The sequence below is a fragment of the Gigantopelta aegis genome, chromosome 1 (genome assembly GCF_016097555.1).
Source record: "Gigantopelta aegis isolate Gae_Host chromosome 1, Gae_host_genome, whole genome shotgun sequence".
Classification (NCBI taxonomy): Eukaryota; Metazoa; Mollusca; class Gastropoda; order Neomphalida; family Peltospiridae; genus Gigantopelta; species Gigantopelta aegis.
The window spans coordinates 22,463,176-22,490,123 of record NC_054699.1 but is presented as its reverse complement, the minus strand read 5'-3'; the positions used below and the strand labels follow the sequence as shown (position 1 = coordinate 22,490,123).

At 36.1% G+C, this 26,948-nt stretch overlaps 1 protein-coding gene across 1 annotated transcript in view; it reads left to right on the top strand.

Annotated features, from left to right (window-relative positions):
• Positions 1-26,948, top strand: part of LOC121372205 (collagen alpha-2(IV) chain-like) — a 91,889-nt gene that overhangs the window by 17,854 nt on the left and 47,087 nt on the right. The window contains exons 7-20 of the mRNA XM_041498492.1: positions 663-740; positions 1,872-1,934; positions 3,927-4,004; positions 5,768-5,914; positions 8,571-8,633; positions 9,314-9,412; positions 10,321-10,374; positions 12,548-12,647; positions 13,757-13,879; positions 18,719-19,024; positions 20,184-20,264; positions 20,745-20,842; positions 22,814-23,020; positions 23,913-24,081. Coding sequence (XP_041354426.1) covers positions 663-740; positions 1,872-1,934; positions 3,927-4,004; positions 5,768-5,914; positions 8,571-8,633; positions 9,314-9,412; positions 10,321-10,374; positions 12,548-12,647; positions 13,757-13,879; positions 18,719-19,024; positions 20,184-20,264; positions 20,745-20,842; positions 22,814-23,020; positions 23,913-24,081 — 1,666 coding nt within the window. The remainder of the gene's footprint in view (positions 1-662; positions 741-1,871; positions 1,935-3,926; positions 4,005-5,767; positions 5,915-8,570; positions 8,634-9,313; positions 9,413-10,320; positions 10,375-12,547; positions 12,648-13,756; positions 13,880-18,718; positions 19,025-20,183; positions 20,265-20,744; positions 20,843-22,813; positions 23,021-23,912; positions 24,082-26,948) is intronic.

Sequence of the window (26,948 nt, the reverse complement as noted above, 5' to 3'; positions counted from 1 at the left end):
ATCTGTTTAGTTAATAAAACATTGACTACAATATTTCTCATCTCTGTTTAGTTCATAAAACACTAACTACAATATTTCTCATACAATATTTCTCATATCTGTTTAGTTCATAAAACACTAACTACAATACTTCTTATCTATGTCTAGTTCATAAAACACTAACTACAATATTTCTCATATCTGTTTAGTTCATAAAACACTAACTACAATATTTCTCATATCTGTTTAGTTCATAAACCACTAACTACAATATTTCTCATATAATATTTCTCATATCTGTTTAGTTCATAAAACACTAACTACAATATTTCTTCTCATACAATATTTCTCATCTCTGTTTAGTTCATAAAACCATGACTACAATATTTCTCATCTCTGTTTAGTTCATAAAACCATGACTACAATATTTCTCATCTCTGTCTAGTTCATAAAACCATGACTACAATATTTCTCATCTCTGTTTAGTTCATAAAACCATGACTACAATATTTCTCATACAATATTTGTCATATCTGTTTAGTTCATAAAACATTGACTTCAATATTTCTCATACAATATTTGTTATCTCTGTTTTATTCATAAAACACTGACTACAATATTTCTCATCTATGTCTAGTTCATAAAACACTGAATACAATATTTCTCATGTTGATTGTTGACAGGGAGAGCCAGGAGAGATTGAAGGAATTGGGATTGGATCAAAAGGAGAACCTGGAGAAAGTGGATATGATGGTCTGCCGGTATGAATTAATTATTTCTTTAAAGAAATGGAAATAAGGTTTGTTAAAAGGACTGTTCTAAGTTTGCAACCACTGTAAGACATTTCTTGCTAACAGAACCTTTTTGTTAACTAAAATTACATATACCAAATACATTCTCTTGTTTAGAATACCAATGTCTTTCCATTTGTGTGCTAATGTTTGCAGTAGTCATTGTTAATTTTACTTTGTAATATGTTTTTTGTATATATGAAATTATTGGAGGGTAAATTCTGGTTTGGTCTACTACAAACATTAGGACATCAATTAACACCTTGTTTATACAGATACTGATATTCTAAAGAGGAAAATATCTTTAATATGCAATTTCAATCGTAAAAAAAGATATGTTAGTCTTAAACATGTTACAATGGCAGCAAACTCAGGACAGTCCCTTTAAACAATAATATGCATTAATATACTGGTATATAATACATTTTATATACACTGATGTGTAATATACACATATGTAATATGTTGATATATCATAAATTGATATGTTATATACATGTATACCAATATGTAATAGACATATCTGTAATGTACCAGGTTAATAGTATGCTAAAATATATATGTCATGACAGAGCACTTGCCTTGAGGTACTTAGGATTAATCCCTTTTGGTGGGTACTGGGCCAGAAAATATTTAGTTTAAAATTAGTTTTGATTAGCGGTAGTTGTTAATTGATTTAAAATTGATTATCAGTATTATACTGTATTAATTAATAGTAAGAAAGTAATGTTTAATCCATCACATTTGCTCATCATCATGTACCATTAAGCGGTCTATGCAGAACTATCAAATTCTTTTTCAAATTAAAATGGCTCCCTAAAAGTTGTTTGGCCCTGGTCGTCCGTCTTTGGCATATTAGTCTAGCGTCTGCCCTGTTGACCAATCCAGCTTGTGTGACCCATGGTGGTCCATATTAGTCTAGCCTCTGCCCGTTGACCAATCTAGCTTGGGTGATCCTCCCAGCATCTGAAGTTGCCGCTGATATAATTCTCTGGATCATTGAGACATACAAGGTACCTCACCACGTCCAGGAATGGACTATGAGATAGACTGTTTGAAGTGAGCTGACTAATTTTGTGATTTGTGTTTGTAATATTTCAGGGAGAACCTGGGGAGAATGGACTGACTGGAGAACCAGGTTTTCCTGGTGACACTGGCCATCCGGTAAGTAGTATTGAAGTTCACTTTAATTTACATACAGTATAACTTCTAGATTAACAGACACCGGTCATCTTGTAAGTAGTATTAAAGTTCACTTTAATTTACATACAGTATAACTTCTAGATTAACAGACACCGGTCATCTTGTAAGTAGTATTGAAGTTCACTTTAATTTACATACAGTTTAACTTAGATTAACAGACACTGGCTGTCGGGTAAGTAGTGTTGGAGTTCACTTTTATTACATACAGTATAACTAGGATTAACAGACACTGGCTGTCGGGGAAGTAGTGTTGGAGTTCACTTTTATTACATACAGTATAACTAGGATTAACAGACACTGGCTGTCGGGGAAGTAGTGTTGGAGTTCACTTTTATTACATACAGTATAACTAGGATTAACAGACACTGGCTGTCGGGGAAGTAGTGTTGGAGTTCACTTGTATTACCTACAGTATAACTAGGATTAACAGACACTGGCTGTCGGGGAAGTAGTGTTGGAGTTCACTTGTATTACCTACAGTATAACTAGGATTAACAGACACTGGCTGTCGGGGAAGTAGTGTTGGAGTTCACTTTTATTACATACAGTATAACTAGGATTAACAGACACTGGCTGTCGGGGAAGTAGTGTTGGAGTTCACTTGTATTACCTACAGTATAACTAGGATTAACAGACACTGGCTGTCGGGGAAGTAGTGTTGGAGTTCACTTTTATTACATACAGTATAACTAGGATTAACAGACACTGGCTGTCGGGGAAGTAGTGTTGGAGTTCACTTGTATTACCTACAGTATAACTAGGATTAACAGACACTGGCTGTCGGGGAAGTAGTGTTGGAGTTCACTTTTATTACATACAGTATAACTAGGATTAACAGACACTGGCTGTCGGGGAAGTAGTGTTGGAGTTCACTTGTATTACCTACAGTATAACTAGGATTAACAGACACTGGCTGTCGGGGAAGTAGTGTTGGAGTTCACTTTTATTACCTACAGTATAACTAGGATTAACAGACACTGGCTGTCGGGGAAGTAGTGCTGGGGTTCACTTGTATTACCTACAGTATAACTAGGATTAACAGACACTGGCTGTCGGGGAAGTAGTGTTGGAATTCACTTTTATTACATACAGAATAACTAGGATTAACAGACACTGGCTGTCGGGGAAGTAGTGTTGGAGTTCACTTTTATTACATACAGTATAACTAGGATTAACAGACACTGGCTGTCGGGGAAGTAGTGTTGGAGTTCACTTTTATTACATACATTATAACTAGGATTAACAGACACTGGCTGTCGGGGAAGTAGTGTTGAAGTTCACTTCTATTTCATACAGTCTAACCTGGTGTAACAGACACCGACCGTCTCGTAATTATTGTTGAAGTTCACTTTTATTACATTTAGTCTAACCTGCTCTACAAACAACTGTCATTTGGTAAGTAATATTGAAGTTCATATTTATTGGATACAATCCAACCTGCTCTAACAGACACCAACCATCTGGTAAATAGTGTTGAAGTTCAGTTTTATTACATATAGTCCTATCTGCCCTAACAAGCATGGGCATCTGGTAAGTAATGTTGAAGTTTATATTTATTACATACAGTCCAACCTGCTCTAACAGACACCAACCATCTGGTAAAGTTAGCCTAAATAAATGTAAATGAATTTGTTAGTACGGTACTAAATGCATTTTAAATTGTTGTAAACAATAAATAACACATTATATTTTGATTTTGGTACTGCTTTTTTCAATTTATGTTTGTACAGTGAAACCTCTCAATACCAGACCCTCTGTAAACCAGAATTCCCTCAAAACAGGACATTTTTCACAGCCCCTTTCTGAATATTTATATTGAAGAGAACCTCTCTAAACCAGGTACCTCTTGAAGCTGGACGTTTTGCTTGGTCCAGAGGGTGTCCATTTTAGAGGAGTTTCACTGTAGTTGTTAATGAACTGAACTGACTTTGTTTTATTATATTTTAATTGCAGGGTGTTCCTGGTTTTAGGGGTATTGATGGTATGAAGGGATCTCCAGGGACGGCAAGGGATGGATTGAAAGGCCAGAAGGTTTGTATTATTAATAGTCAGGGTTTCTAGATTATGGTAGCCCCACTGCCATGGCTAGTGATATTCAATGTTGGGCTAGTAAATAACTACAATTGTCATGCCCAATGGCTAGTGAAAAAAAAAGTCTATTTTGTAATTATGAATATCCTGCCCCCACCCCAACCCCCAAATTTTAGTGTTTTTAAGCTCTATCTCCCTCTTTACTATTATTTTGTAAAATTGTATTAACTTAAAGTAAAGTAGGGTTAGTAAATTTTAATTACTGATCCTGTGGCTAGTTGATTTTATAAAAATTCTAGAAACCCTATTTTACACAGAAAATTAAATCATTACAGGTGTGGATCCAGGATTTTTTGCAGGGGGGGGGGAGGGATCTACATGCAACTACTTCCATGGAAGTTGTATATTAGCAATGAATACAAATTGCACATTGAAATAAGTGGAAAATGTTGTAGTTTTTTTGTTGTGAACGGGGGGGGGGGGGGGGGGGGGGGGGGGGGGGGGGGGGGTTCCAGATCCCCTTAACCCCCATGAGACCACTCCTGCATTATGGGTAGATGGATCACTGTAAGGATGAAAGAAAAATAAATATATATACATCAAAATATATCATTTGTGCTATTAGTAAGGGGCGGGATGTACCACAGTGGTAAAGTGCTGTCTTGGTGCGCAGTTGGTTTGGGATCGATCTCCGTTGGAAGGCTTATTGGGCTATTTCTCATTCCAGTCAGTGCACCATGGCTGGTATATCAAAGGTCGTGGTATGTGCTATTGTGTCTGTGGAATAGTGCATATAAAAGATCCCTTGCTACTAATGGAACAATGTAGCGGGTTTCCTCTCTAAGATTATATGTCTGACATCCAATAGCCAATGATTAATAAATCAATGTGCTCTTGCAGTGTCGTTAAATAAAACAAACGTAACTTGTACTATTAATAATACAGTGGACTCAAAGTTCAGCAACTGTAATCTCTCCATAGTGGCAACCTGTGTAAACGGGACATTTCATCAGTCTCAAATTAATCTGGTTTAGACAAGAGTTCACTGTAATATGAACTGTGGTTTGGACATAGATTTACATTTAGGCCTACATAAAAAAACCTAAATTTATGATATCTTGTGAAATTGGGCCCTGGTTCATTTAGGCCTACATAATAAAAACTAGATTTATGATATCTTGTGAAATTGGTCCTTGTTCATTTAGGCCTATATAATAAAAACTAGATTTATAATATCTTGTGAAATGGGGCCCTGGTTCATTTAGGCCTACATAAAAAACCCTAGATTTATAATATCTTGTAAAATTTGTCCCTGGTTCATTCAGGCCTACATAATAAAAACTAGATTTATGATATCTTGTGAAATTAGGCCCTGGTTCATTTAGGCCTACATAATAAAAACTAGATTTATGATATCTTGTGAAACTGGGCCCTGGTTCATTTAGGCCTAGATGATAATAAAAAAGTAGATTTATGATACCTTGTGAAATTGGGCCCTGGTTCATTTAGGCCTACATAAATAAAAACTAGATATATGATACCTTGTGAAATTGGGCTCTGGTTCATTTAGGTCTACATAAATAAAAGAAGATTTACGATATCTTGTGAGGTTCATTTAGGCCTACATAATAAAACTAGATTTATGGTATCTTGTAAAATCGGTCTCTGGTTCATTTAGGCCGACATAAAAAAAACTAGATTTATGATATCTTGTGAAATTCATCTCTGGTTCCTCAATAATTTTGTGTATTTCTGTGTTTTAGGGTGACCGTGGAGATGTTGGCCCCCCGGGCAAGGCCCCAGTCACTGGACCCGGGGAGATCCAGTCGGGAGAACCTGGAGATGCTGGTGACACTGGTGACAAGGGGCCTACGGGCCTCCCAGGCATAAAGGGGCCACCTGGAGACCAGGTATTTCATCACTATATAACGATTCATTTAGAATTTGCATAATACCGGCCTTGGGGGTGTCGTGGTTAAGCCATCGGACATAATGCTGAGAGGTACTGGGTTTGCAGCCCGGTACCGGTTCCCACCCAGAGTGAGTTTTAACAAATCAATGGGTAGATGTAAGACAAGTACACACTCTTCTCTCTTACTAATTACTAACAACTAACCCACTGTCCTGGACAGACAGCTGATGTGTGTGTCCAGAACAGCATGCTTGAATCTTAATTGGATATAAGCACGGAAATAAGTTGAAATGAATGAAAAGAAATGAATTTGCATAATGGTACTCCACAAAATAAAAAACTTGCTTAACCTGAAAAAAGGATTTATGCAATAACTTGTTCGGTATTATTTAAATACAAAATAAAAGATACATTGCTATGACTGATTAGTCAGTAAATTTCAGATGAACCGTAACTTGATTATGCCAATTAAAAATTGAATGACCTGGGCCCCGTTCAACAAAGCGATCTTAGCACTAAGATCACCTTATGCACTAAGGTGATCTTAGTGCTAAGATCGCTTCATGGAATGGGGCCCTGCATGGCTCACATACACATGTAGGAACAAATTGTATTTTAGCCAATTTTGTTACATGTAGAATATTTCCTTCAAAATTATTGAAAATTGTTTATTTAAAGGAAAATGTGCTAACCAAAGACTAAATGTGGCAGCCATTTTGTATAAAAATATAATTTGGTAATGGACAGAGTAGGAGCGGGACATAGCCCAGTGGTAAAGCGCCCGCTTGGTGCACGGTCGATTTGGGATCAAACCCCATTTGTGAGCTCATTGGGCTATTTCTCGTTCCAGCCAGTGCACCACGACTGGTATATAAACGGCTGTGGTGTGTGCTATTCTGTGATGCCTCGACCAGAAGCGGTCAGGCCCTTTATAAGGGCCCTATGGGCAACATAAGAAAACATCACAGCATCGTAGAGGTCTAAAATTAACGAGCTACTCTTGATTCACTAATATCAAAACCTATATTAGCTCGGCCATTTACCTTTCGACCGACCGTTCAAAATTGCGCCAAATTCCCTCAATCAAAATTACACACCCTTTTCTCTTTGGCATTTAACTGCTCCATTCAAATTCCATAGCATCACCACCACCCCCACCCACCTGCTACCAATTTGATCGGGCTGCTGGTGCTCCCTTGCACCTGCCAGTGCAGGCGGTCCCTCCTCTCCCCTCCCGCCACCTTTCCTGTCATGGACGGAGGAGCCGGCCAAGGTTGGCTCTTGTGCCCATGACAGGCGTGTGCTACAACAGCTTGTTCTGAATGTGCACGTAAAACCCTATGACATGACATGACATGCTATCCTGTCTATGGGATGGTGCACATAAAAGATCCATTGCTAAATGTAGCAGGTTTCGTCTCTAAGACTATATGTCAAAATTACCAAATGTTTGACATCCACTAGCTGATGACTAATAAATCAATGTGCTCTAGTGGTGTCATTAAACAAAACAAACTTCTTCTTCTTCTAGACAGGGTGAGCCCTGGTGTCACCTGAATAATTTCACTTTTTACTAGTTATTAGGAATACAGTGTATACTGTACAGAAAAGAAATACCATATAGTTCATAGAGAGCAATTTTATTATAATTATAACATTTAGAACCGACCTCGGTGGCGTCATGGTTAGGCCATCGGTCTACAGGCTGGTAGGTACTGAGTTCGGATCCCAGTCGAGGCATGGGATTTTTAATCCAGATACCGACTCCAAACCCTGAGTGAGTGTTCCGCAAGGCTCAATGGGTAGGTGTAAATCACTTGCACTGACCAGTGATCCATAACTGGTTTAACAAAGGCCACGGTTTGTGTTATCCTGCCTGTGGGAAGCGCAAATAAAAGATCCCTTGCTGCCTGTCGTAAAAAGAGTAGTGTATGTGGCGACAGCGGGTTTCCTCTAAAAAAACTGTCAGAATGACCATATGTTTGACGTCCAATAGCCGATGATAAGATAAAAAATCAATGTGCTCTAGTGGCGTCGTTAAATAAAACAAACTTTTTTTTTATAACATTTAATGAAATATCTTAAAATATCAGTGAAGTAAAAGTGTTATCAGTCACTCAGTGACCATCCTCCTTTAATCCCCTCCAGCCATGGAATCGTGGACTGGCTATGCCAGAATCCGAATCCATGGTGGGCGTGCCCAAACCGTAAGGATGTGGGCACGCTAAAATAGTTCCCATTCCCATTCCTCCTTTAATTTTCACCCAGCGAGAATACTGTATACAATTTAATGTCATCCTTAGAACAATTTTCATGTCATATTCACCGAAAACTTGGGCAACGTGTCTCAGAATCACCAGGTTCCGTTAAATGTTAGCTTATGCTAGTAATCCATGATTCCATTTATAATAAATTCTTGTTTATTGAAGTTTATTGACATAAATTGAAGAAATTTGACTACATGTACATACAGAAAAATAACCTATCAGTCAAATTTAATTGCTGCAAAAATCAGTTTAAAAACATTGCCGTCGGCATACTCAAAATTGCCCTGAAATACCATCGGAAGTTCATTTGTTTTGTAAAAATTATATTTAGCAAAAACAAGTGTAGTATTCTATATAGGTTTAACATATTTCATTTGTTGTTTTTAGGGAGGAATTGGTCGCCATGGTTCGAATGGACTTAAGGGAATGCCAGGACCATCAGGTCGCAGGGTAAGGTTTATACATTATATTTAATGTAGAACTAATTTAGGCCAGACAAAACAGACTTAAATGCATCATTTGACAACTTTATTTTCACTAGCTGTCCGGCATGGCAATAATAGTTATTTACTAGCCCAACATTGAATATCACTAGCTATGGGAGTGGGGCTACCATAATCTAGAAGCCCTGTTTGCTGTAATCTTTCTGTTTCATGATAATCCAATATTCAATTTTCCTGGCGTAATTTTCTTTTTTTCTTTTCTCAATAATTTTTCAATGTAATATGAAAAAGATAATAACAAAAATAAAATATGTTTATATTTAATATAATATCAGAAAATATAACAAAAATAAAATGTAAACCATTATTTTGACAGTGATTCATGAGTGCATGTCATCACAGCTATTCTTATTCAAATGAGTTCAATCATGTGCTAGTTTTAATTTTAATACTAAACTAGTCTGGCAGTCCTCTTTGTGGCAGTGCAGAGATGATTTCTCCAGTAAGGGATCTCCCTGGGAGTGGCTGTCCTCCTACAGAGGAGACACTAGCTAGATATTAATGGAATCAACCACTGTTTTTCCAAATGCCCATTTTCGATTCTGCATTGTGCAGAGATACAGCCCTGATCACATGTTACGGTTTTGTCGTTCACATGTTACAGTATGTTAATTTTTATTGTTGTAGGGTAAAAGGGGTAAGGAAGGTCCTCCTGGACCTTATGGACCTAAAGGAATGACAGGTGCTAAAGGTTTTCCTGGACATCCTGGCATAAATGGACTCAAGGTATTGTAAAAAGAAGTTTTTAATTATTAATATTATATTTTCCATCATCTTGTAATTATATTAAAGAAAATTAACATTTGATTGATTTTTATTGTTAACATTGTTTTACAAAAGGTTTAGTAGTATCAATAAAATTATTTTATTTTTACAGAAAATTTAGTAGTATTCAAATAATTGTTTTAAGTTCACAGAAGGTTTGCTGGTACAGTGAAACCTCTCAAAACCGGACCCTCTGTAAACTGGAATTCTCTCAAAACCGGACATTTTTCACCATCCCCTTTTAAATATCAATACAAAAGAGAATGTCTCTAAACCGGATATCCCTTAAAATTGGACTTTTTACTTGGTCCCGAGCGTGTCCAGTTTAGGGGAGTTTCACTGTATTATAATTACAGTATTTGTTTTTATTTCACAGACAAATTAATAAAATTAAACTAATTATTTTATTGTTACAAAAGATTTATTAAAACAATTGTTTTTATATTTTTATGTAAAATTGAACAGTAAGTATTTAAACAGTTGTATTATCTTTTACATGTAACATTTAACAGTATTCAAACAGTTGACTTTATATTGAACAATATTAACACAGTTGCTTTTATATTGAACAGTATTAAAACAATTGCATATACATATATATATTGAACAATATAAAACAATTTTTATATTGAACAATATTAAAACAATTGCTTTTATACTGAACAGTTTTAAAACAATTGCCTATACATATATATATTGAACAATATAAAACAATTTTTATATTGAGTAGTATTAAAACAATTGCTTTTATATTGAACAGTATTAAAACAATTGCTTATGCATATATATTGAACAGTTTTAAAACAATTGACTTTATTTATGTTGAACAGTATTAAAACAATTGTAAACAAGTTGTTTTCATTTCACAGGGTATGTCTGGACTCCCTGGATTCAGTGGTAGAACTGGCCTGCAAGGACCACCGGTGAGTTAACAATAACTTTATCAAATGATAGTAATGAATCACTGTGTTTGTGGTGATTTTGGTAGGGATATCCAGGAACCTTTGTCAATGGTAGTTAATTTAACTAACGAATCATTATGTGTGTTTGTGGTGATTTTGGTAGGGTTTTCTAGGAACCTTTGTCAATGGTAGTTAATTTATATAATTTAACTAATGAATCACTGTGTGTATGGTGATTTTGATAAGTTTTTTTACTAACCTTTGTCAGTGGTAGTGAATTTAGATAATTTAATAATGATATAATGTGTGTGTAATTTCTGTAGGGCTATCCAGTAACCTTTGAATACATGATTTTCAAGGACCCTTTGTCAATGGTAGTGAATTTAGATAATTTAACTAATGATATAACGTGTGTGATTTCTGTTTGGCTATCCTGTAACCTTTGTCAGTAGTAGTGAATTTAGATAATTTAATTATGATATAACATGTGTGTAATTTCTGTAGGGTTATCTATGAGCTTTTATCAATGGTAGTGAATTTTGATAATTTAACTAATTATATAACATGATTTCGGTAGGGTTATCCAGGAACTTTTATCAATGGTAGTGAATTTAGATAATTTAACTAATGATATAATGTGATTTCTGTAGGGTTATCCAGTAACCTTTGTCAATGGTAGTGGATTTAGATAATTTAACTAATGATATAATGTGATTTCTGTAGGGTTATCCAGTAACCTTTGTCAATGGTAGTGGATTTAGATAATTTATCTAATTATATAATGTGATTTCTGTAGGATTATCCAGGAACCTTTGTCAATGGTAGTGGATTTAGATAATTTATCTAATTATATAATGTGATTTCTGTAGGGTTATCCAGGAACCTTTGTCAATGGTAGTGGATTTAGATAATTTATCTAATTATATAATGTGATTTCTGTAGGGTTATCCAGGAACCTTTGTCAATGGTAGTGGATTTAGATAATTTATCTAATTATATAATGTGATTTCTGCAGGGTTAACCAGGAACCTTAGTCAATGGTAGTGGATTTAGATAATTTATCTAATTATATAATGTGATTTCTGTAGGGTTATCCAGGAACCTTTGTCAATGGTAGTGGATTTAGATAATTTATCTAATTATATAATGTGATTTCTGTAGGGTTATCCAGGAACCTTTGTCAATGGTAGTGGATTTAGATAATTTATCTAATTATATAATGTGATTTCTGTAGGGTTATTTTGTCAATGGTAGTGGATTTAGATAATTTATCTAATTATATAATGTGATTTCTGTAGGGTTATCCAGGAACCTTTGTCAATGGTAGTGGATTTAGATAATTTATCTAATTATATAATGTGATTTCTGCAGGGTTAACCAGGAACCTTAGTCAATGGTAGTGGATTTAGATAATTTATCTAATTATATAATGTGATTTCTGTAGGGTTATCCAGGAACCTTTGTCAATGGTAGTGGATTTAGATAATTTATCTAATTATATAATGTGATTTCTGTAGGGTTATCCAGGAACCTTTCAATGTCAATGGTAGTGGATTTAGATAATTTAAGATAATTTATCTAATTATATAATGTGATTTCTGTAGGGTTATCCAGGAACCTTTGTCAATGGTAGTGGATTTAGATAATTTATCTAATTATATAATGTGATTTAATTATGTAGGGTTATCCAGGAACCTTTGTCAATGGTAGTGGATTTAGATAATTTATACTAATTATGGTAATGTGATTTCTGTAGGGTTATCCAGGAACCTTTGTCAATGGTAGTGGATTTAGATAATTTATCTAATTATATAATGTGATTTCTGTAGGGTTATCCAGGAACCTTTGTCAATGGTAGTGGATTTAGATAATTTAACTAATTATATAATGTGATTTCTGTAGGGTTATCCAGGAACCTTTGTCAATGGTAGTGGATTTAGATAATTTATCTAATTATATAATGTGATTTGTGTAGGGTTATCCAGGAACCTTTGTCAATGGTAGTGGATTTAGATAATTTAACTAATTATATAATGTGATTTGTGTAGGGTTATCCAGGAACCTTTGTCAATGGTAGTGGATTTAGATAATTTATCTAATTATATAATGTGATTTCTGTAGGGTTATCCAGGAACCTTTGTCAATGGTAGTGGATTTAGATAATTTATCTAATTATATAATGTGATTTCTGTAGGGTTATCCAGGAACCTTTGTCAATGGTAGTGGAAATGGACGACCTGGACCACCTGGTAGACAGGGCCCACCTGGACCAAAGGGAGAAATGGGAAGACCAGGTATTTACTTGGATGGAAGGATGGTATGAGTGGATGGATGGATGGATGAATGGATGGTATGAGTCTGTGGATGGATTAAATGAGTGGATGATATGAGTGGGTGGATGGATAGATAGTATGAGTGGATGAATAATATAAATGAATGGATGGAAGGATGGTATGAGTGGATGGATTCATGGTATGAGTTGATCAATGGATGATATAAATTAATGGTTGATGGATTGTATAAGTGGATGGCAAGGATGGTATGAGAAGATGCATGATATGAATGGATGGTATTGGTGAATGAATGAATGGTATGAGTGGATGGATGGATGGTATGAGTGCATGGGTAGTATGAGTGCATGGATGGTATGAGTGCATGGATGGTATGAGTGCATAGATAGATGGTACAAGTGGATGGATGGTATAAGTAGATGAATGATATAAATGAATGAATGGATGGATGGCATGAATGTATGGATGGCAGGAGTGGATGAATGGTATTAAATGAATGGATGGATGGTATGAGTGGATGGATGGATGGTATAAATGAATGGATGGATGGTATAAGTAGATCAGTGGATGGATGGTATGAGTGGATGAATGGTTTGACTGGATGGAATGAGTGGATAGATGAATGGAATGATTGGATGGATGGAATGAGTGGATGGATGGTATGTATAGATGCATGGTATGAATGAATGGTATTAGTGGATGAATGGTATTAGTGGATGAATGGATGGTATGAGATGATAGATGGATGGTAAGAATGGAATGAATTGATGCTATTACTGAATGAGTGGTTTAAGTGGATGTATGGATGGCATATTAGTGGTTGTATGGTGTACATGGATAGACAGATGGAATGAGAATTTAGCAAGAAATATTATCCATATTGTACAAAGTTTACTAATCAAACATTATTTACTGGAATATGTCTAAAATTCTTTTTTTGAAACTTGTCTTTAAAAACAAATCAAGTTTTAAATTGTTTTCAATAATGATAATACGATAATGTGATAATTATATTATTTCACAAAGATTACAAAAGTTCTGTTACTTTTAAATTGCATTATTTGTTTTAGTGATAACTAAAATCAGTTGTTAAATGCAATCTTGTTTTATAGGTTTCGAAGGTGAAGTTGGCCGCAATGGCTTACCTGGTTTGCAAGGCCCACCTGGTCAGCCAGGGTTGCCAGGGTTACCAGGTGTTCCAGGAATGTCGATGAAGGGAGACCAAGGGTTATCAGGTAATAATAATTGAATTAAATAATTTAAAGGTTCACAATCACGGCACATTATTAATACATTCGGTGGTGTCGTGGTTAGGCCATCGGTCTACAGGCTAGTAGGTACTGGGTTCGGATCCCAGTCGAGGCATGGGATTTTTAATCCAGATACCAACTCCAAACCCTGAGTGAGTGCTCCGCAAGGCTCAATGGGTAGGTGTAAACCACTTGCACCGACCAGTGATCCATAACTGGTTCAACAAAGGCCATGATTTGTGCTATCCTGCCTGTGGGAAGCGCAAATAAAAGATCCCTTGCTGCTAATCAGAAAGAGTAGAGACAGTGGGTTTCCTCTCAAAATCTGTGTGGTCCTTAACCATATGTCTGATGCCATATAACCGTAAATAAAATGTGTTGAGTACGTCGTTAAATAAAACATTTCTTTCTTTCTTTCTTTATTAATAATACACAGTATATAAAACAAATACATAAACATTACAGTATTAAAAAAAAAAAAATATATATACCATCCCAGTTATTAATAAAGTGACTTTTTGTAAAATGCTTGGGGGAAAAAACCCACTGCTCTGTTGATTTGACCCGCATCAGACTGTGACGTAGCATCAGGCCTTCTGTTAGTAGGTTAACATGCCGACAGCAGAGAATGATTTTTCGAAAAACAGCTGATTCTTAACAGATGCTAGTTTGGACATTTTGGTCTCATAACATTTGAACATCTACTCGAATGGTATCTCAATTTATGAGGAAGTGGTATATAAGCACTTTAACCTAGTTACCTACCTACTTGTGAGAAGGAGGACACAAGTTCAGTCCCGACTTTTGAAAGTGGGATATTAACATTTGACTGTAATAAAAATATGTGTTCAGATCAGAACACATTTAAAACAACAAGCAGAATAAATAACATTATTTTATTGATTAATATCACATAAAATAGGGATCTGAATTTATTGTTTTAGACAGATCGGTATGATGCAATGCAGGTATGAACACATACAAATAATAATACGATTTATCTTGCTACCTACACCCGTTACTACAGGTGTTGTTCATTGTTTATTAAGCTTTCAAAGAGGCGCGATTATTTCATAACACTTTCTGTGGTGTCCTAATTACTGGGGAAAATGACTTCATTGTTTAAAAGGTGACAACTGGCAGACAGTAGAGGTATGATCGCATGCCTGTGTAGACAGTAGGGGCAAGATCGTGCGCCTGCGTAGACAGAGCTAATTACTACATGACCTGTTCTTTTGTTCTTGAAGTCCACGTGTTCCACCTTCCCAGTAAAATGTCTGAAAGGCTGCGAACCACGCTTTCATGTTATGCCGGTTAGCGCTTCACAGGGTCATGTGACTTAGCTCTTAAATTCGACATGTGTTTTGGCAAGCGATGAGAAAAACGTGACTTTTATTGCAAATATATTAAAATCAGGTAAATTTTTAAACATTTATTTTATTGATACTTCATATATATTGTAAAAGGTATACGTAAATACCAAACAATAGTGAATTACATTTTTGATAAACGTGGACCTTTAAAATATTTAGATAATTTAAAATATTTAGATAATTTAAAAGAATTAGATAATTTAAAACATTAAGATATTTTACGTTTAATAATTTAAAAGCATTACTAGATAACAATTGTATGAGTGTGACAATACATCAAACTATTGATATATTGCTTGCCCGACTATTGATAGTTTCAATAATGGAACATTAGGATTAAAAGATTTAGATAACTAAAGTTTAAGATATTTTAAAAGGATCATCAGGTAATAACTGTGAATTTAAATTAAGTAAAAGTTTCTCTAGTTACCACAATATTTTCTTGAATATGGGTTTATTTTAGAACCTTTAAAATGTCTCAAGAGTTTGACCTACTAGCTCTCTAAGTGTTTTTTAACCTTTAGACTACTGAATAAATTTTTTACTAAAACCACATTGAACAAGTACAAGTTTATAATTTTTACTGACATATATTCACTTAAATGTTTTATAAATACATAAAATAAAGTTCATTTATCCAGCAATAACTGTATACATTGGAAAGATATGACGACTAGATAAATCTCTATATTTTTGGTCACTGACCAAAAATATAGGTCACATGACATAAGCCCGACTCGACTCGACTCAAGTATTTTAGAGTAGTTTTCAGTAAACATACTCTTTAAATCATTGGTTGAAGTACGGTAAATACAAATATCTTTTAGTTTGCGATAACAATACAAAACTTGTATATTTATTTATGAAATAGTTTAGAAATGCTTTTTTAATGTGACAGAATGTAGCTAGCGTCTTACAAATAATGATGTCATGTAACTTGTTTGACGTCATACGGCAAAAGCCTTGCTAGGTTGACAATACTCGATTTGCGTACACAAAACTAGAATAAATAATTATTTTCCGAATATTCCTCTAGGATTGCAGGATAAAAGAAATAACTGGTTACTGTCTTAAGATATCGGCTTTATCCTGCGAAGGTCGAATGGTGAATGCAGCTCGGCAGAGCCTTGCTGCATTTGCCATTCTAACCTTCGCAGGATAAAGCCGATATCTTAAGGCAGTAACTAGTTATTCCCTATATATGAATTGGTAAGTATTATTTTTGTGGGATTTTGTAATTTTTTAACGATATTTTAGATAAGTTAATGTTGACTAAAATTAGGCAAAAAATAGAAAAAGTCGTGTTTACTTATGGTCATTTGTGGCCAGCAGTTCAGTATTTATTTCCATTATTCCTGATAACAGTGATTTTCTATGATTCATATTGCAATATTTGATGATTTTCGTTGTTGATAAAACGATCAAATGTATTATCCAATTATCTGTCACAGTTAGCTGACAATCCCTGAAAATGACTGTGACGTGCCGCCATTATTGTCAAGCAAAAATACTTGCCGAAAACCACTTTTTGAACTCAAAATACCGAAAAACAACAAACAAAAGCTAGCATGCGGTAAAATAAACTATTTCCTGTTAAAAAAAAAAAATTCTCGTCAGTGTCGTGTGCAAAACGGTGGTAAATATGAATTGGGGGAATGCACTGTATACAGTGTACAATATGTCGACTGGCGTGACGTCAGGCGAGATAATAATCTTGCCTGCAATAGTCAGAAGGTTAATTAAATCTGTCCTGGTGCTTATAAAATGTTTAGACTCATAGACTCATGACTATATTGTCGAGTTTATTTTATCAGCATCAAAATGCCTTGAATGTGCATGTCAGTTCTCTAAATGTTGGGTTATTGTTTGTTATTCACTCTATAGTTAAAGGAATACATGCTGAGAATTTTTTTTTTCTGAAGAATTTGATTAGCAACATTTTCTAATTGCTAGAAAATTGATTAGCAACAATTGTTCTAATGTATTAAAATTATCTTTAACAAGGTTTTAGATCTCACTAATTTGAACACAACACATTTTTTGTCTTTTCTGAACACACCAAGGTCTTTTCAGTGCAGTGATGTTAATACTAGCTGATAAAGAGTTGTACATATTCAGAAATGCATTTCACATTATTCTATTATTACCACACCCATATGAAGATAGGTTACATTTCCTATTTGTCTGTCCTCTATATGATAACATTTGTACAACAATGTATTTTTATAATGCTGGTTTTGATCTCCATACAGTGCTATATGGTAATAATGATTACCCTCTGGACCTTAATTTACGTCTGGCAGAATCTATTCATAACTTTTTCGAATTGTCAAAACGCTTCACGTTTTAATTTCTTAAAGCCATTTATCCTACATCACATTGTCACTTGCAAGTTTGGCTGCTGTACTGTGGGCGACAATCACTGATGTAAGTTAATCTTTTAGGAAATCGGGTATATTTATGTACGTGGGTATGTGTATGCGTGGACCATATTAATTTAATGGTCATTTAGAATTGTTTTTATGTTTGAGTGCAAATTATTTAATTGTTTCTAATTCTCTGAAGAACATGTAAACTGATATATGTGTATATTATAAATTGTATGTAACAAAGTATGTGTGGAGAGGCATTAATATAGGCCAATGGCCTGTTTGTCAATCCATTTCTTTTGTGAAATAAATATTGTTTAAACCACATTATTCTAATCCAATTGCAGCTGAACATTCCATTGATTTTAAGATGAAATGTTTTGAGGTTAGCATGTTTGTGCTTAATCAGGGTTTCTGGAATGTTTATAAAATCCACTGGTGATTTAAAAAAAATTCTAGCCACAATAAAAAATTCACTAGCCTTACTTTACTTGAAGTTAATACCATTTTAATAACAATAATCACCTAATAACCTAATAATGTCACCTAAAGAGGGAGACAGAGCTTAAAAACACTAAAACTGCAACATTTGACCAAACAAATTCACTAGCCATCAGGCATGGCAATAGTAGTTATTTACTAGCCCAACATTGAATATCACTGGCCATGGGAGTGGAGCTACCATAATCTAGAAGCCTCGTCGGGCATGGCAATAGTAGTTATTTACTAGCCCAACATTGAATATCACTGGCCATGGGAGTGGGGCTACCATAATCTAGAAGCCCTGTCTGGCATGGCAATAGTAGTTATTTACTAGCCCAACATTGAATATCACTGGCCATGGGAGTGGAGCTACCATAATCTAGAAGCCTCGTCGGGCATGGCAATAGTAGTTATTTACTAGCCCAACATTGAATATCACTGGCCATGGGAGTGGAGCTACCATAATCTAGAAGCCCTGGCTTAATTTGTTCTTGCTTATTTTGGGCACACCCGTTATACCAGTTCAGCTTTGGTGCAATCTAAAGCCGTGTTTACTTGTGTATTAAATTGTTGTGAAATACTGACATTGTTGATTTCAGGTTTGCCCGGTGAGGATGGCAAGGATGGACTGGTTGGTTTTCCTGGGACGGGCGGAGAACCAGGAGAGAAAGGAAGAATCGGTGAAACCGTCGTGGGACACAAAGGAGAGAGAGGTTACCCCGGTATTTCCGGTTTGCCTGGTCTGCCTGGTATCCCTGGTGATTCAGGCCCTTATGGTGAACCCGGAACACCAGGAGAAGGGTTCGCATTCTTTGGGCCTCCTGGAACGCCAGGGTTGCCAGGTGATCGTGGAGCCCCAGGAGAACCTGGAATGGATGGTCTTGGTGGTCTACCTGGACCTAGAGGTGAGATAACGAATGTTGTTTCTTTAAGTTTCTAATATCTAGTTCATAGTTAAAAGTTAAAGTTTGTTTTGTTTAATGATTCTAGTTTATAGAGACGATTATCAAAGATATTTACAAATAGTCAAAATGAACTTGGCAGACCCATGAAATGTTTATAGACTTTTTAACATTTTAAACCTGAAATGGATAGCCTGGCTGGCCTATCTGGACCTAGAGGTGAGATAACGAGTTTTTTTAAAACGGCTTTCTAGTTTATGGAGACAGTTATCAAAGATAAATTTTACAAACAGTGAAAATGAACTTGGCAAACCATGAAATGTTTATAGACTTTTTAACATTTTAAACATGGATTAGACGAACTGGCTGGTCTACCTGGACCTAGAGGTGAGATAACGAGATTCTGAACTCTGCATTTTATGCAATGTATGTATTGATGTATATAGAATTTTTAACATTTTAAATCAAGGATATTGTATATGCTCACTTATCATTGGTGAATTGTTAAAGAAGGAATTAACAGCAGAGATATCTACAAACATTAACAACTTTCCACAGAACTATATACATCGAAACCTCTGAGAACTGGACCTTCTAGTAACTGAAATTCATTCAAAAGCAGATGTTTTTCTTGGTCCCTTTTTAAATACTGGTACAGAAGAGAATGTTTCTAAACTGGATTTCCCTTAAAACCAATAAATTTACTGGTCTTGTCTGTGTCCTGTGTAAAGAGTTTTCACTATAGATATATATATACTTATATACAGCTTCAGTTACCCAATTTCTTTTAACATTTAATATTCTGATGACACCATTTTTAAAAAAGAAATTTTTGAAACTCGATACCCTTTAAAACCAGACAAGTTACTTTGGTGTCCGGTTTAGAGGGGTTTCACTATACAGACAAACCTCTCAAAACTGGACCCTCTGTAAACCAGAATTCCCGTAAAACTGGACTTTTTTCACGGTCCTTATTTAAATATCTGTACGGAAGGGAACCTCTCTAAACTGGATACCTCTAAAAACCAGACTTTTTACTTGGTCCAGAGGGTGTCTGGTTTAGAGGAGTTTCACTATATATACTTATGTACAGGTTCATTTTACCCCAATTTGTTTAACACTTTACCATGGTGACACCAATTTTCAAAAACTGTTTGAACAGGTCAAAAAGGTGAAGACTGTGGTTTTTGTCCCGATGGTGTTCCTGGCCATATTGGAGAACCGGGTGCATCTGGCCGACCAGGTAATGTTTCTTTATTTTTAATCTGATATTCATGCTTTTAATTAATTAAGATTTCAGAATTCTCTCCTGTGTATATAGCTCAACTTCCAGTATCTGAACTGACCGTCTAGGACAGTGGGTTAATGGTTTGTAGAAATATATATTCAACAATGTTAGAATACATGTTTAACTAACACTGTTAGGAGTGTATTAAATTTTGTTAACTTTGTTAGGAATATTACCAGTATGTCTAACATAGTTAGGAATAAAAATGTGGTTAATATTGTTAGGATTATAATCTTATAAAATAAGTTTAACATTCTTAGGAATAATATGTTTAACATTGTTAGGAATAAATATGTTTTAAATATGTTTAATATTGTTAGCAATTATATAACATTGTTAGAAATAAAAATATGTTTTAAACATGTTTAACATTGTTAGGAATATATGTATAACAATGTTAACAGTGTATGTATAACAAACATTGTTTTTATTCAGGTCAGGATGGAATTCCAGGCAGTCCAGGTCTGCCGGGCTTGAAGGGAAGTCCTGGTGATTCAGGTCTGCCAGGAAGAGATGGACAAGAAGGAACACAGGTTCAGTATTCTTTCCCATTGTATATGTTTATGTTGCTTGGTGTAACATAATTGAATGTTGGTCAGTTGAAGTACACTAGACAAGAAGGAACACAAGTTTCAATATTTATTCCCATTCTTGGTGTTTTTTTGTTGTTTTTTTGTTGTTGTGTTTTTTTGGCCTTAAAATTATCATTAACCGGCCTGTTTCATCTGAATACAGGCTGACATTGGTGTTGGTCAAATCACTTACCAAAGACTTGCCACTTGTAACAGTAAGGTCTAATTTTACTCACATTGTTGGAGAATTCAATGTTAGATGACAGAAAAATCTGAATCATTGTACCAGGGTTCGACAAACCCACTATCCGTCTGTCCCAACTAGTGCATTTTTGGTCTGGGCTAGTGGAAATGATCAACTCTGTTACTACAATACATAGGAGACTAGCCAGAGCTTCTGTGAGGGCTTGTGACTTTCTCAATCAATTTGTCGAACACTGATTATACATGGTCACAGTCATCCCACAGATAATTTACTAATAATATGCTAATATGTCATTAAATAAATATTCTATCAACCATGTGTCTCAATAAGTACATTTATCCTGCAATCACTGTATGTATTGCTTGCTCCAGCCAGTGCATCACGACTAGTATATCAAAGGCCGTGGTATGTACTACCCTGTCTGTGGGATGGTGCATATAAAAGAACTCTTGCTGCTAATTGAAAAGAGTAGCCCATGAAGTGGCAACAGCAGGTTTCCTCTCTCAATATCAGTGTGGTCCTTAACCTTATGTTTGACACCATATAACCATAAATACAATGTGTTGAATGCGTCATTAAATAAAACATTTCCTTTCTTCCTACTTTAAATAAATATTCTATCAACCATGTGTCTGAATAAGTACATTTATGCTGCAGTCACGGTATGTATTGTAAAGATATGATGATTAGATTTAAAAAATAATAATAATTTGGTCACTGACCAAAAATATAGCTTTTTTAACACAAGAATAGATGTATGATCCTAATGATATATCTTTAAGCAGGAGCATCAGAAGCAATTAAAGTATAACTGATAATTAATTGATGGTGAAATTCCAACCGATTCTTAACACTAGAAATAAGCCACGTTTTCACTAGTTTACTGGATAAGTAATTAAAAAATCTAATTGTCTGCCAATATTTTCACTTGTCAAAATAAATAGTTTCATTCATGTGCAAGAACAAAATTTTTGTCTGCTCAAAATGAAACAGTATTGAAAATTTTCACATGTCAGGAAAAGCAGACAGGTGCTTATTCAAATGTTGATTCTCTGATTGTTTTTTTCCCATCTCAACCAATGCTCTTTACTAAGAATATCAAAGGCAAGACTTGAAATTAGTTTTGTGGTTGGGAATAATCGATGAAGAATTTCCAACTTATTTGTAAACTAGAATCCATTCTCTGATTGTTTTTTTCCCATCTCAACCAGTGCTGTTCACTCAGAATATCAAAGGCAAGATTTGAATTTTTTTTTTTCGAGTGGGAATGATGGTTGATATATTTCTAACAGATTTCTAACACTAGAACCCATTCTTTGATTGTTTTGTTTTTTCCTCCATCTTATCCAGTGCTTCATAATTAGAATATCAAAGGCAAGACTTGAAATTCATTTTGTGGACTGGGAATGATTGATGATGAATTTCCAACCTGTTTGTAACACTCGAACCCATTCTCTGATTGTTTGAGTTTTTTCCACGTCTCAACCAGTGCTCCATCAGAATCCCAACACTTGAACCCATTCTCTGATTGTTTTGTGTTTTCCCCCTATCTTATCCAGTGGTCCACAATTAGAATATCAAAGGCAACGCTGAAAGTTAATTTCATGCCTTAGGAATGATTGATGATGAATTTCTGATTCCTGACACTATGAAAATTAATTTCATACCATAGGAATGATTGATGATGAATTTCTAATTCCTGACACTATTATTGCTTTTGTTTGTAGGGTTTCTCTGGTCGAGATGGAGAGCCCGGCTTGCCTGGCATCAAGGGTGAGAGGGGTGACGTGATTGGTGTTGATCTGGAGAACTATCGAGGCCCCCTGGGCGGGAAGGGAGCCCGTGGACTCCCTGGCATGCCAGGTAGAGATGGGTCAATGGGCCCTGTCGGTGAAAGAGGTTTGCCAGGCTTGTTTGGAGCTCAGGGAATGAAGGTAAAGTGCATGTATTCCTGTCTTCTTCTTTTTTTGGTGATATTTATCTAGCTCAGGGAAGAGGTGGAACGTAGCCCAGTGGTAAAGTGTTCGCTAGATGCACGGTCGGTCTGGGATCGATCCCCGCCGGTGGACCAATTGGCTATTACTCGTCCCAGCCAGTGCTCCACAACTGGTGTAATAAAGGCTGTGGTATGTACTATCTTGTCTGTGGGATTGTGCATATGAAAGATCCCTTGCTGCTAATCGAAAAGAGTACCCCATGAAGAGGCGACTGCAGGTTTCCTCCCTCAATATCTGTGTGGTCCTTAACCATATGTCTAATGTCATATAACCGTAAATGAAATGTGTTGAGTGCGTCGTTAAATGAAACATTTCCTTCCTAGCTCAGGGAATGAAAGTAAATTGCATAATTATTCCTTATTTTTATTTTAATGGGATCCCCACAGCTCTTTACACTGTGTTTTTACATAATTGTATAAATAATATTTCCATATACTTACCTTTTGTGACACCAAATAGTATATGTGTATTTTTGTGATGTGTATTTTTGTGCTGGGGTGTCGTTAAACATTCATTCATTCATTATTTTAATGAGGAATATGTGGAAATAAATGCTCGAGAATTGACTCATTTTCATTAAATCACGAAAATTTTATTGCACGAAAATAAAGTATTTTACAGTATTTATTTTGGAAATGATAAAATTTGTTCTTAGAATTAGTCAAACATTGTTATCAATATGTTGAAATTATTTAGGAGATATCAATGTTTTATTTGACCACTTGGGGATGATGAGAGCTGATTTTACTGTTACATGATATTTATGGCATCCAAAAAAGAAACAATTTACAATACTTCTTAATTATTTTTCCTCTTTTTTTTTTTTTAGGGTGACTACGGTATACCTGGCATTGATGGTTTAGATGGTTTGCCTGGACTGCCTGGTTTCTCGGGCAGAAAGGGAGAGCCGGGACAGTCCATTCAGGGCCCAGTGGGTCGGAAGGGAGCAGCAGGACTACCGGGGCTGGATGGATACCCAGGACCGAAAGGAGAAGCAGGTAACAGGGCTTCTAGAATTTTTATAAAATCCACTAGCCATGGGATCAGAGATTTAAAACATTTACTTGCCACGATTAAAAATTCACTAACACAACTTTACTTTAAGTTAATACAATTTACTAAATAACAGTAACAATCAGATATGTCACCTAAAGGAGGACATAGAGCTTAAAAAACATTGACATTGGGGGGTTGGGGTGGGGGCAGTATATTCATATTTACAAAATTGACTTAACTGCAACTCTTTTTTTCACAAGCCGTCAGGCATGGCAATAGTAGTTATTTACTAGCCCAACATTGAATATCACTAGCCATGGAAGTGGGGCTACCATAATCTAGAAGCCCCGTCTGGCATGGCAATAGTAGTTATTTACCAGCCCAACATTGAATATCACTAGCCATGGGAGTGGGGCTACCATAATCTAGAAGCCCCATCGGGCATGGCAATAGTAGTTATTTACCAGCCCAACATTGAATATCACTAGCCATGGGAGTGGGGCTACCATAATCTAGAAGCCCCGTCTGGCATGGCAATAGTAGTTATTTACCAGCCCAACATTGAATATCACTAGCCATGGGAGTGGGGCTACCATAATCTAGAAGCCCCATCGGGCATGGCAATAGTAGTTATTTACCAGCCCAACATTGAATATCACTAGCCATGGGAGTGGGGCTACCATAATCTAGAAGCCCTGTCTGGCATGGCAATAGTAGTTATTTACTAGCCCAACATTGAATATCACTAGCCATGGGAGTGGGGCTACCATAATCTAGAAGCCCCGTCTGGCATGGCAATAGTAGTTATTTACTAGCCCAACATTGAATATCACTAGCCATGGGAGTGGGGCTACCATAATCTAGAAGCCCTGTCAGGCAAGGCAATAGTAGTTATTTACCAGCCCAACATTGAATATCACTAGCCATGGGAGTGGGGATACCATAATCTAGATGCCCTGAGGTAAGGAGTAGATTAGGGCCTCCACGAGTCTAAAATATAGGACTCGAATACTCAGGGGTCAAACTCAACCCAGACCCGAGTACCCGACACTTACACTAAATGATGATGAGACTAAGAAGAAGAAAGGAAGGAAATGTTGTATTTAACGATGCACTCAACACATTTTATTTACGGTTATATGGCGTCGGACATATAACTGGTTGAGGACCACACAAATATTGAGGGAGGAAACCCGCTGTCGCCACTTCACTTTTCGATTAGCAGCAAGGGATCTTTTATATGCACCATCCCATAGACAGGATAGCATATACCATGGCCCTTGATGTACCAGTCGTGGTGCACTGGCTGGAGGGAGAAATAGCCCAATGGGCCCACCGACGGGGATTGATCCCAAACCAACCGTGCATCAAGAGAGCGCTTTACTACTGGGTTAAGTCTCGTCCCGAGACTAAGAAATACAGTAAACTAGCATTATGCATCTTACTTCCAACGCTGAACATGGATGCCCATATCATGCCATTGTATTGTATTTAGAAACCATTTAATATGTTCAGTATTGTGACGGTTGGACGGTCAGTTTAAAAAAGAAACTAGCGCATGATCACATAATTATTGTGTAACTTATATCGTTGATTATCTACTGCTGAAATTATTGTCATACATTGTCCACTGTATTATAGTTGATCATTGTATTCCACCTTGTACAGGTACTCGAGTCCTGTAAACGGACTTGAGTCTTTCTAGACTCGACCCGTGCCAGAGTAACTCGAGTACTCATGGAGATTCTAGAGTAGTTCTCCAGAACAATGGGTTAGTTGTTAGTGGTTAGTAAGAGAGAAGAGGCTGTAGTTGTCTTACACCTACTCATTGAGTTGTTAAAACTCGCTCTGTGTAGGAGCCGGTACCGGGCTGCGAACCCTGTACCTACCTACCGATGGTTAGTTGTTAGTTGTTAGTGGTTGGTTAGTGAGAGAGAAGAGAGTGTAGTGTTCTTACTCATTGAGTTGTTAAAACTCGCTCTGTGTGGGAGCCGGTACCGGGCTGTGAACCCTGTACCTACCTACCGATGGTTAGTTGTTAGTGGTTGGTTAGTGAGAGAGAAGAGAGTGTAGTGTTCTTACCCATTGAGTTGTTAAAACTCGCTCTGTGTGGGAGCCGGTACCGGGCTGTGAACCCTGTACCTACCTACCGATGGTTAGTTGTTAGTGGTTGGTTAGTGAGAGAGAAGAGAGTGTAGTGTTCTTACCCATTGAGTTGTTAAAACTCGCTCTGGGTGGGCTGCGAAACCTGTACCTACCAGCCTTAGGTCCGATGGCTTAACCATGACACCACCAAGGCCAGTTTTGTAACAATATTTCTGCTTCGGGGCCATTCATAAAGTATGTCAGAATGGGAGGAGGGGTTGGGGCATGATGTACAAAGAGTGTACAGGAAAGAGTGGGCGGGATTCGTTGACAGTACATTTGACAACATTTTTTATAAATTTGGTCCTATCTTGTTATTGTTAAAATCTGTAGCCTGTAGTTTCTTTTTAATATAATATATACTGATGGAAAGAAATAATGGATCAAACAGATAGCAACAAGAAATAATGACTGCATCAAAAATCATTTCATATTGTCAGAAGTTGACTGGGAACACATAGGCAGCTCATTCAACACTATGGACATTCGATCCGACATTACCACTTGGTATGAAATACAAACATTATTACGCTAGTAGTGAATTACATTTGGTCTACATTTTGATGTGTTCCCTTATTTCGTTCCATCAGTATATTTTAAAATGTCCACTTTTGGAACCTGTTTTAAATCAACCAGGGTCAATTTGACCACTTTGATTTTATCCCTGGTTGTGGACAGATTTCTGTAACAGGGATTTTATGAATTAAAAAAAATATATTAAAAA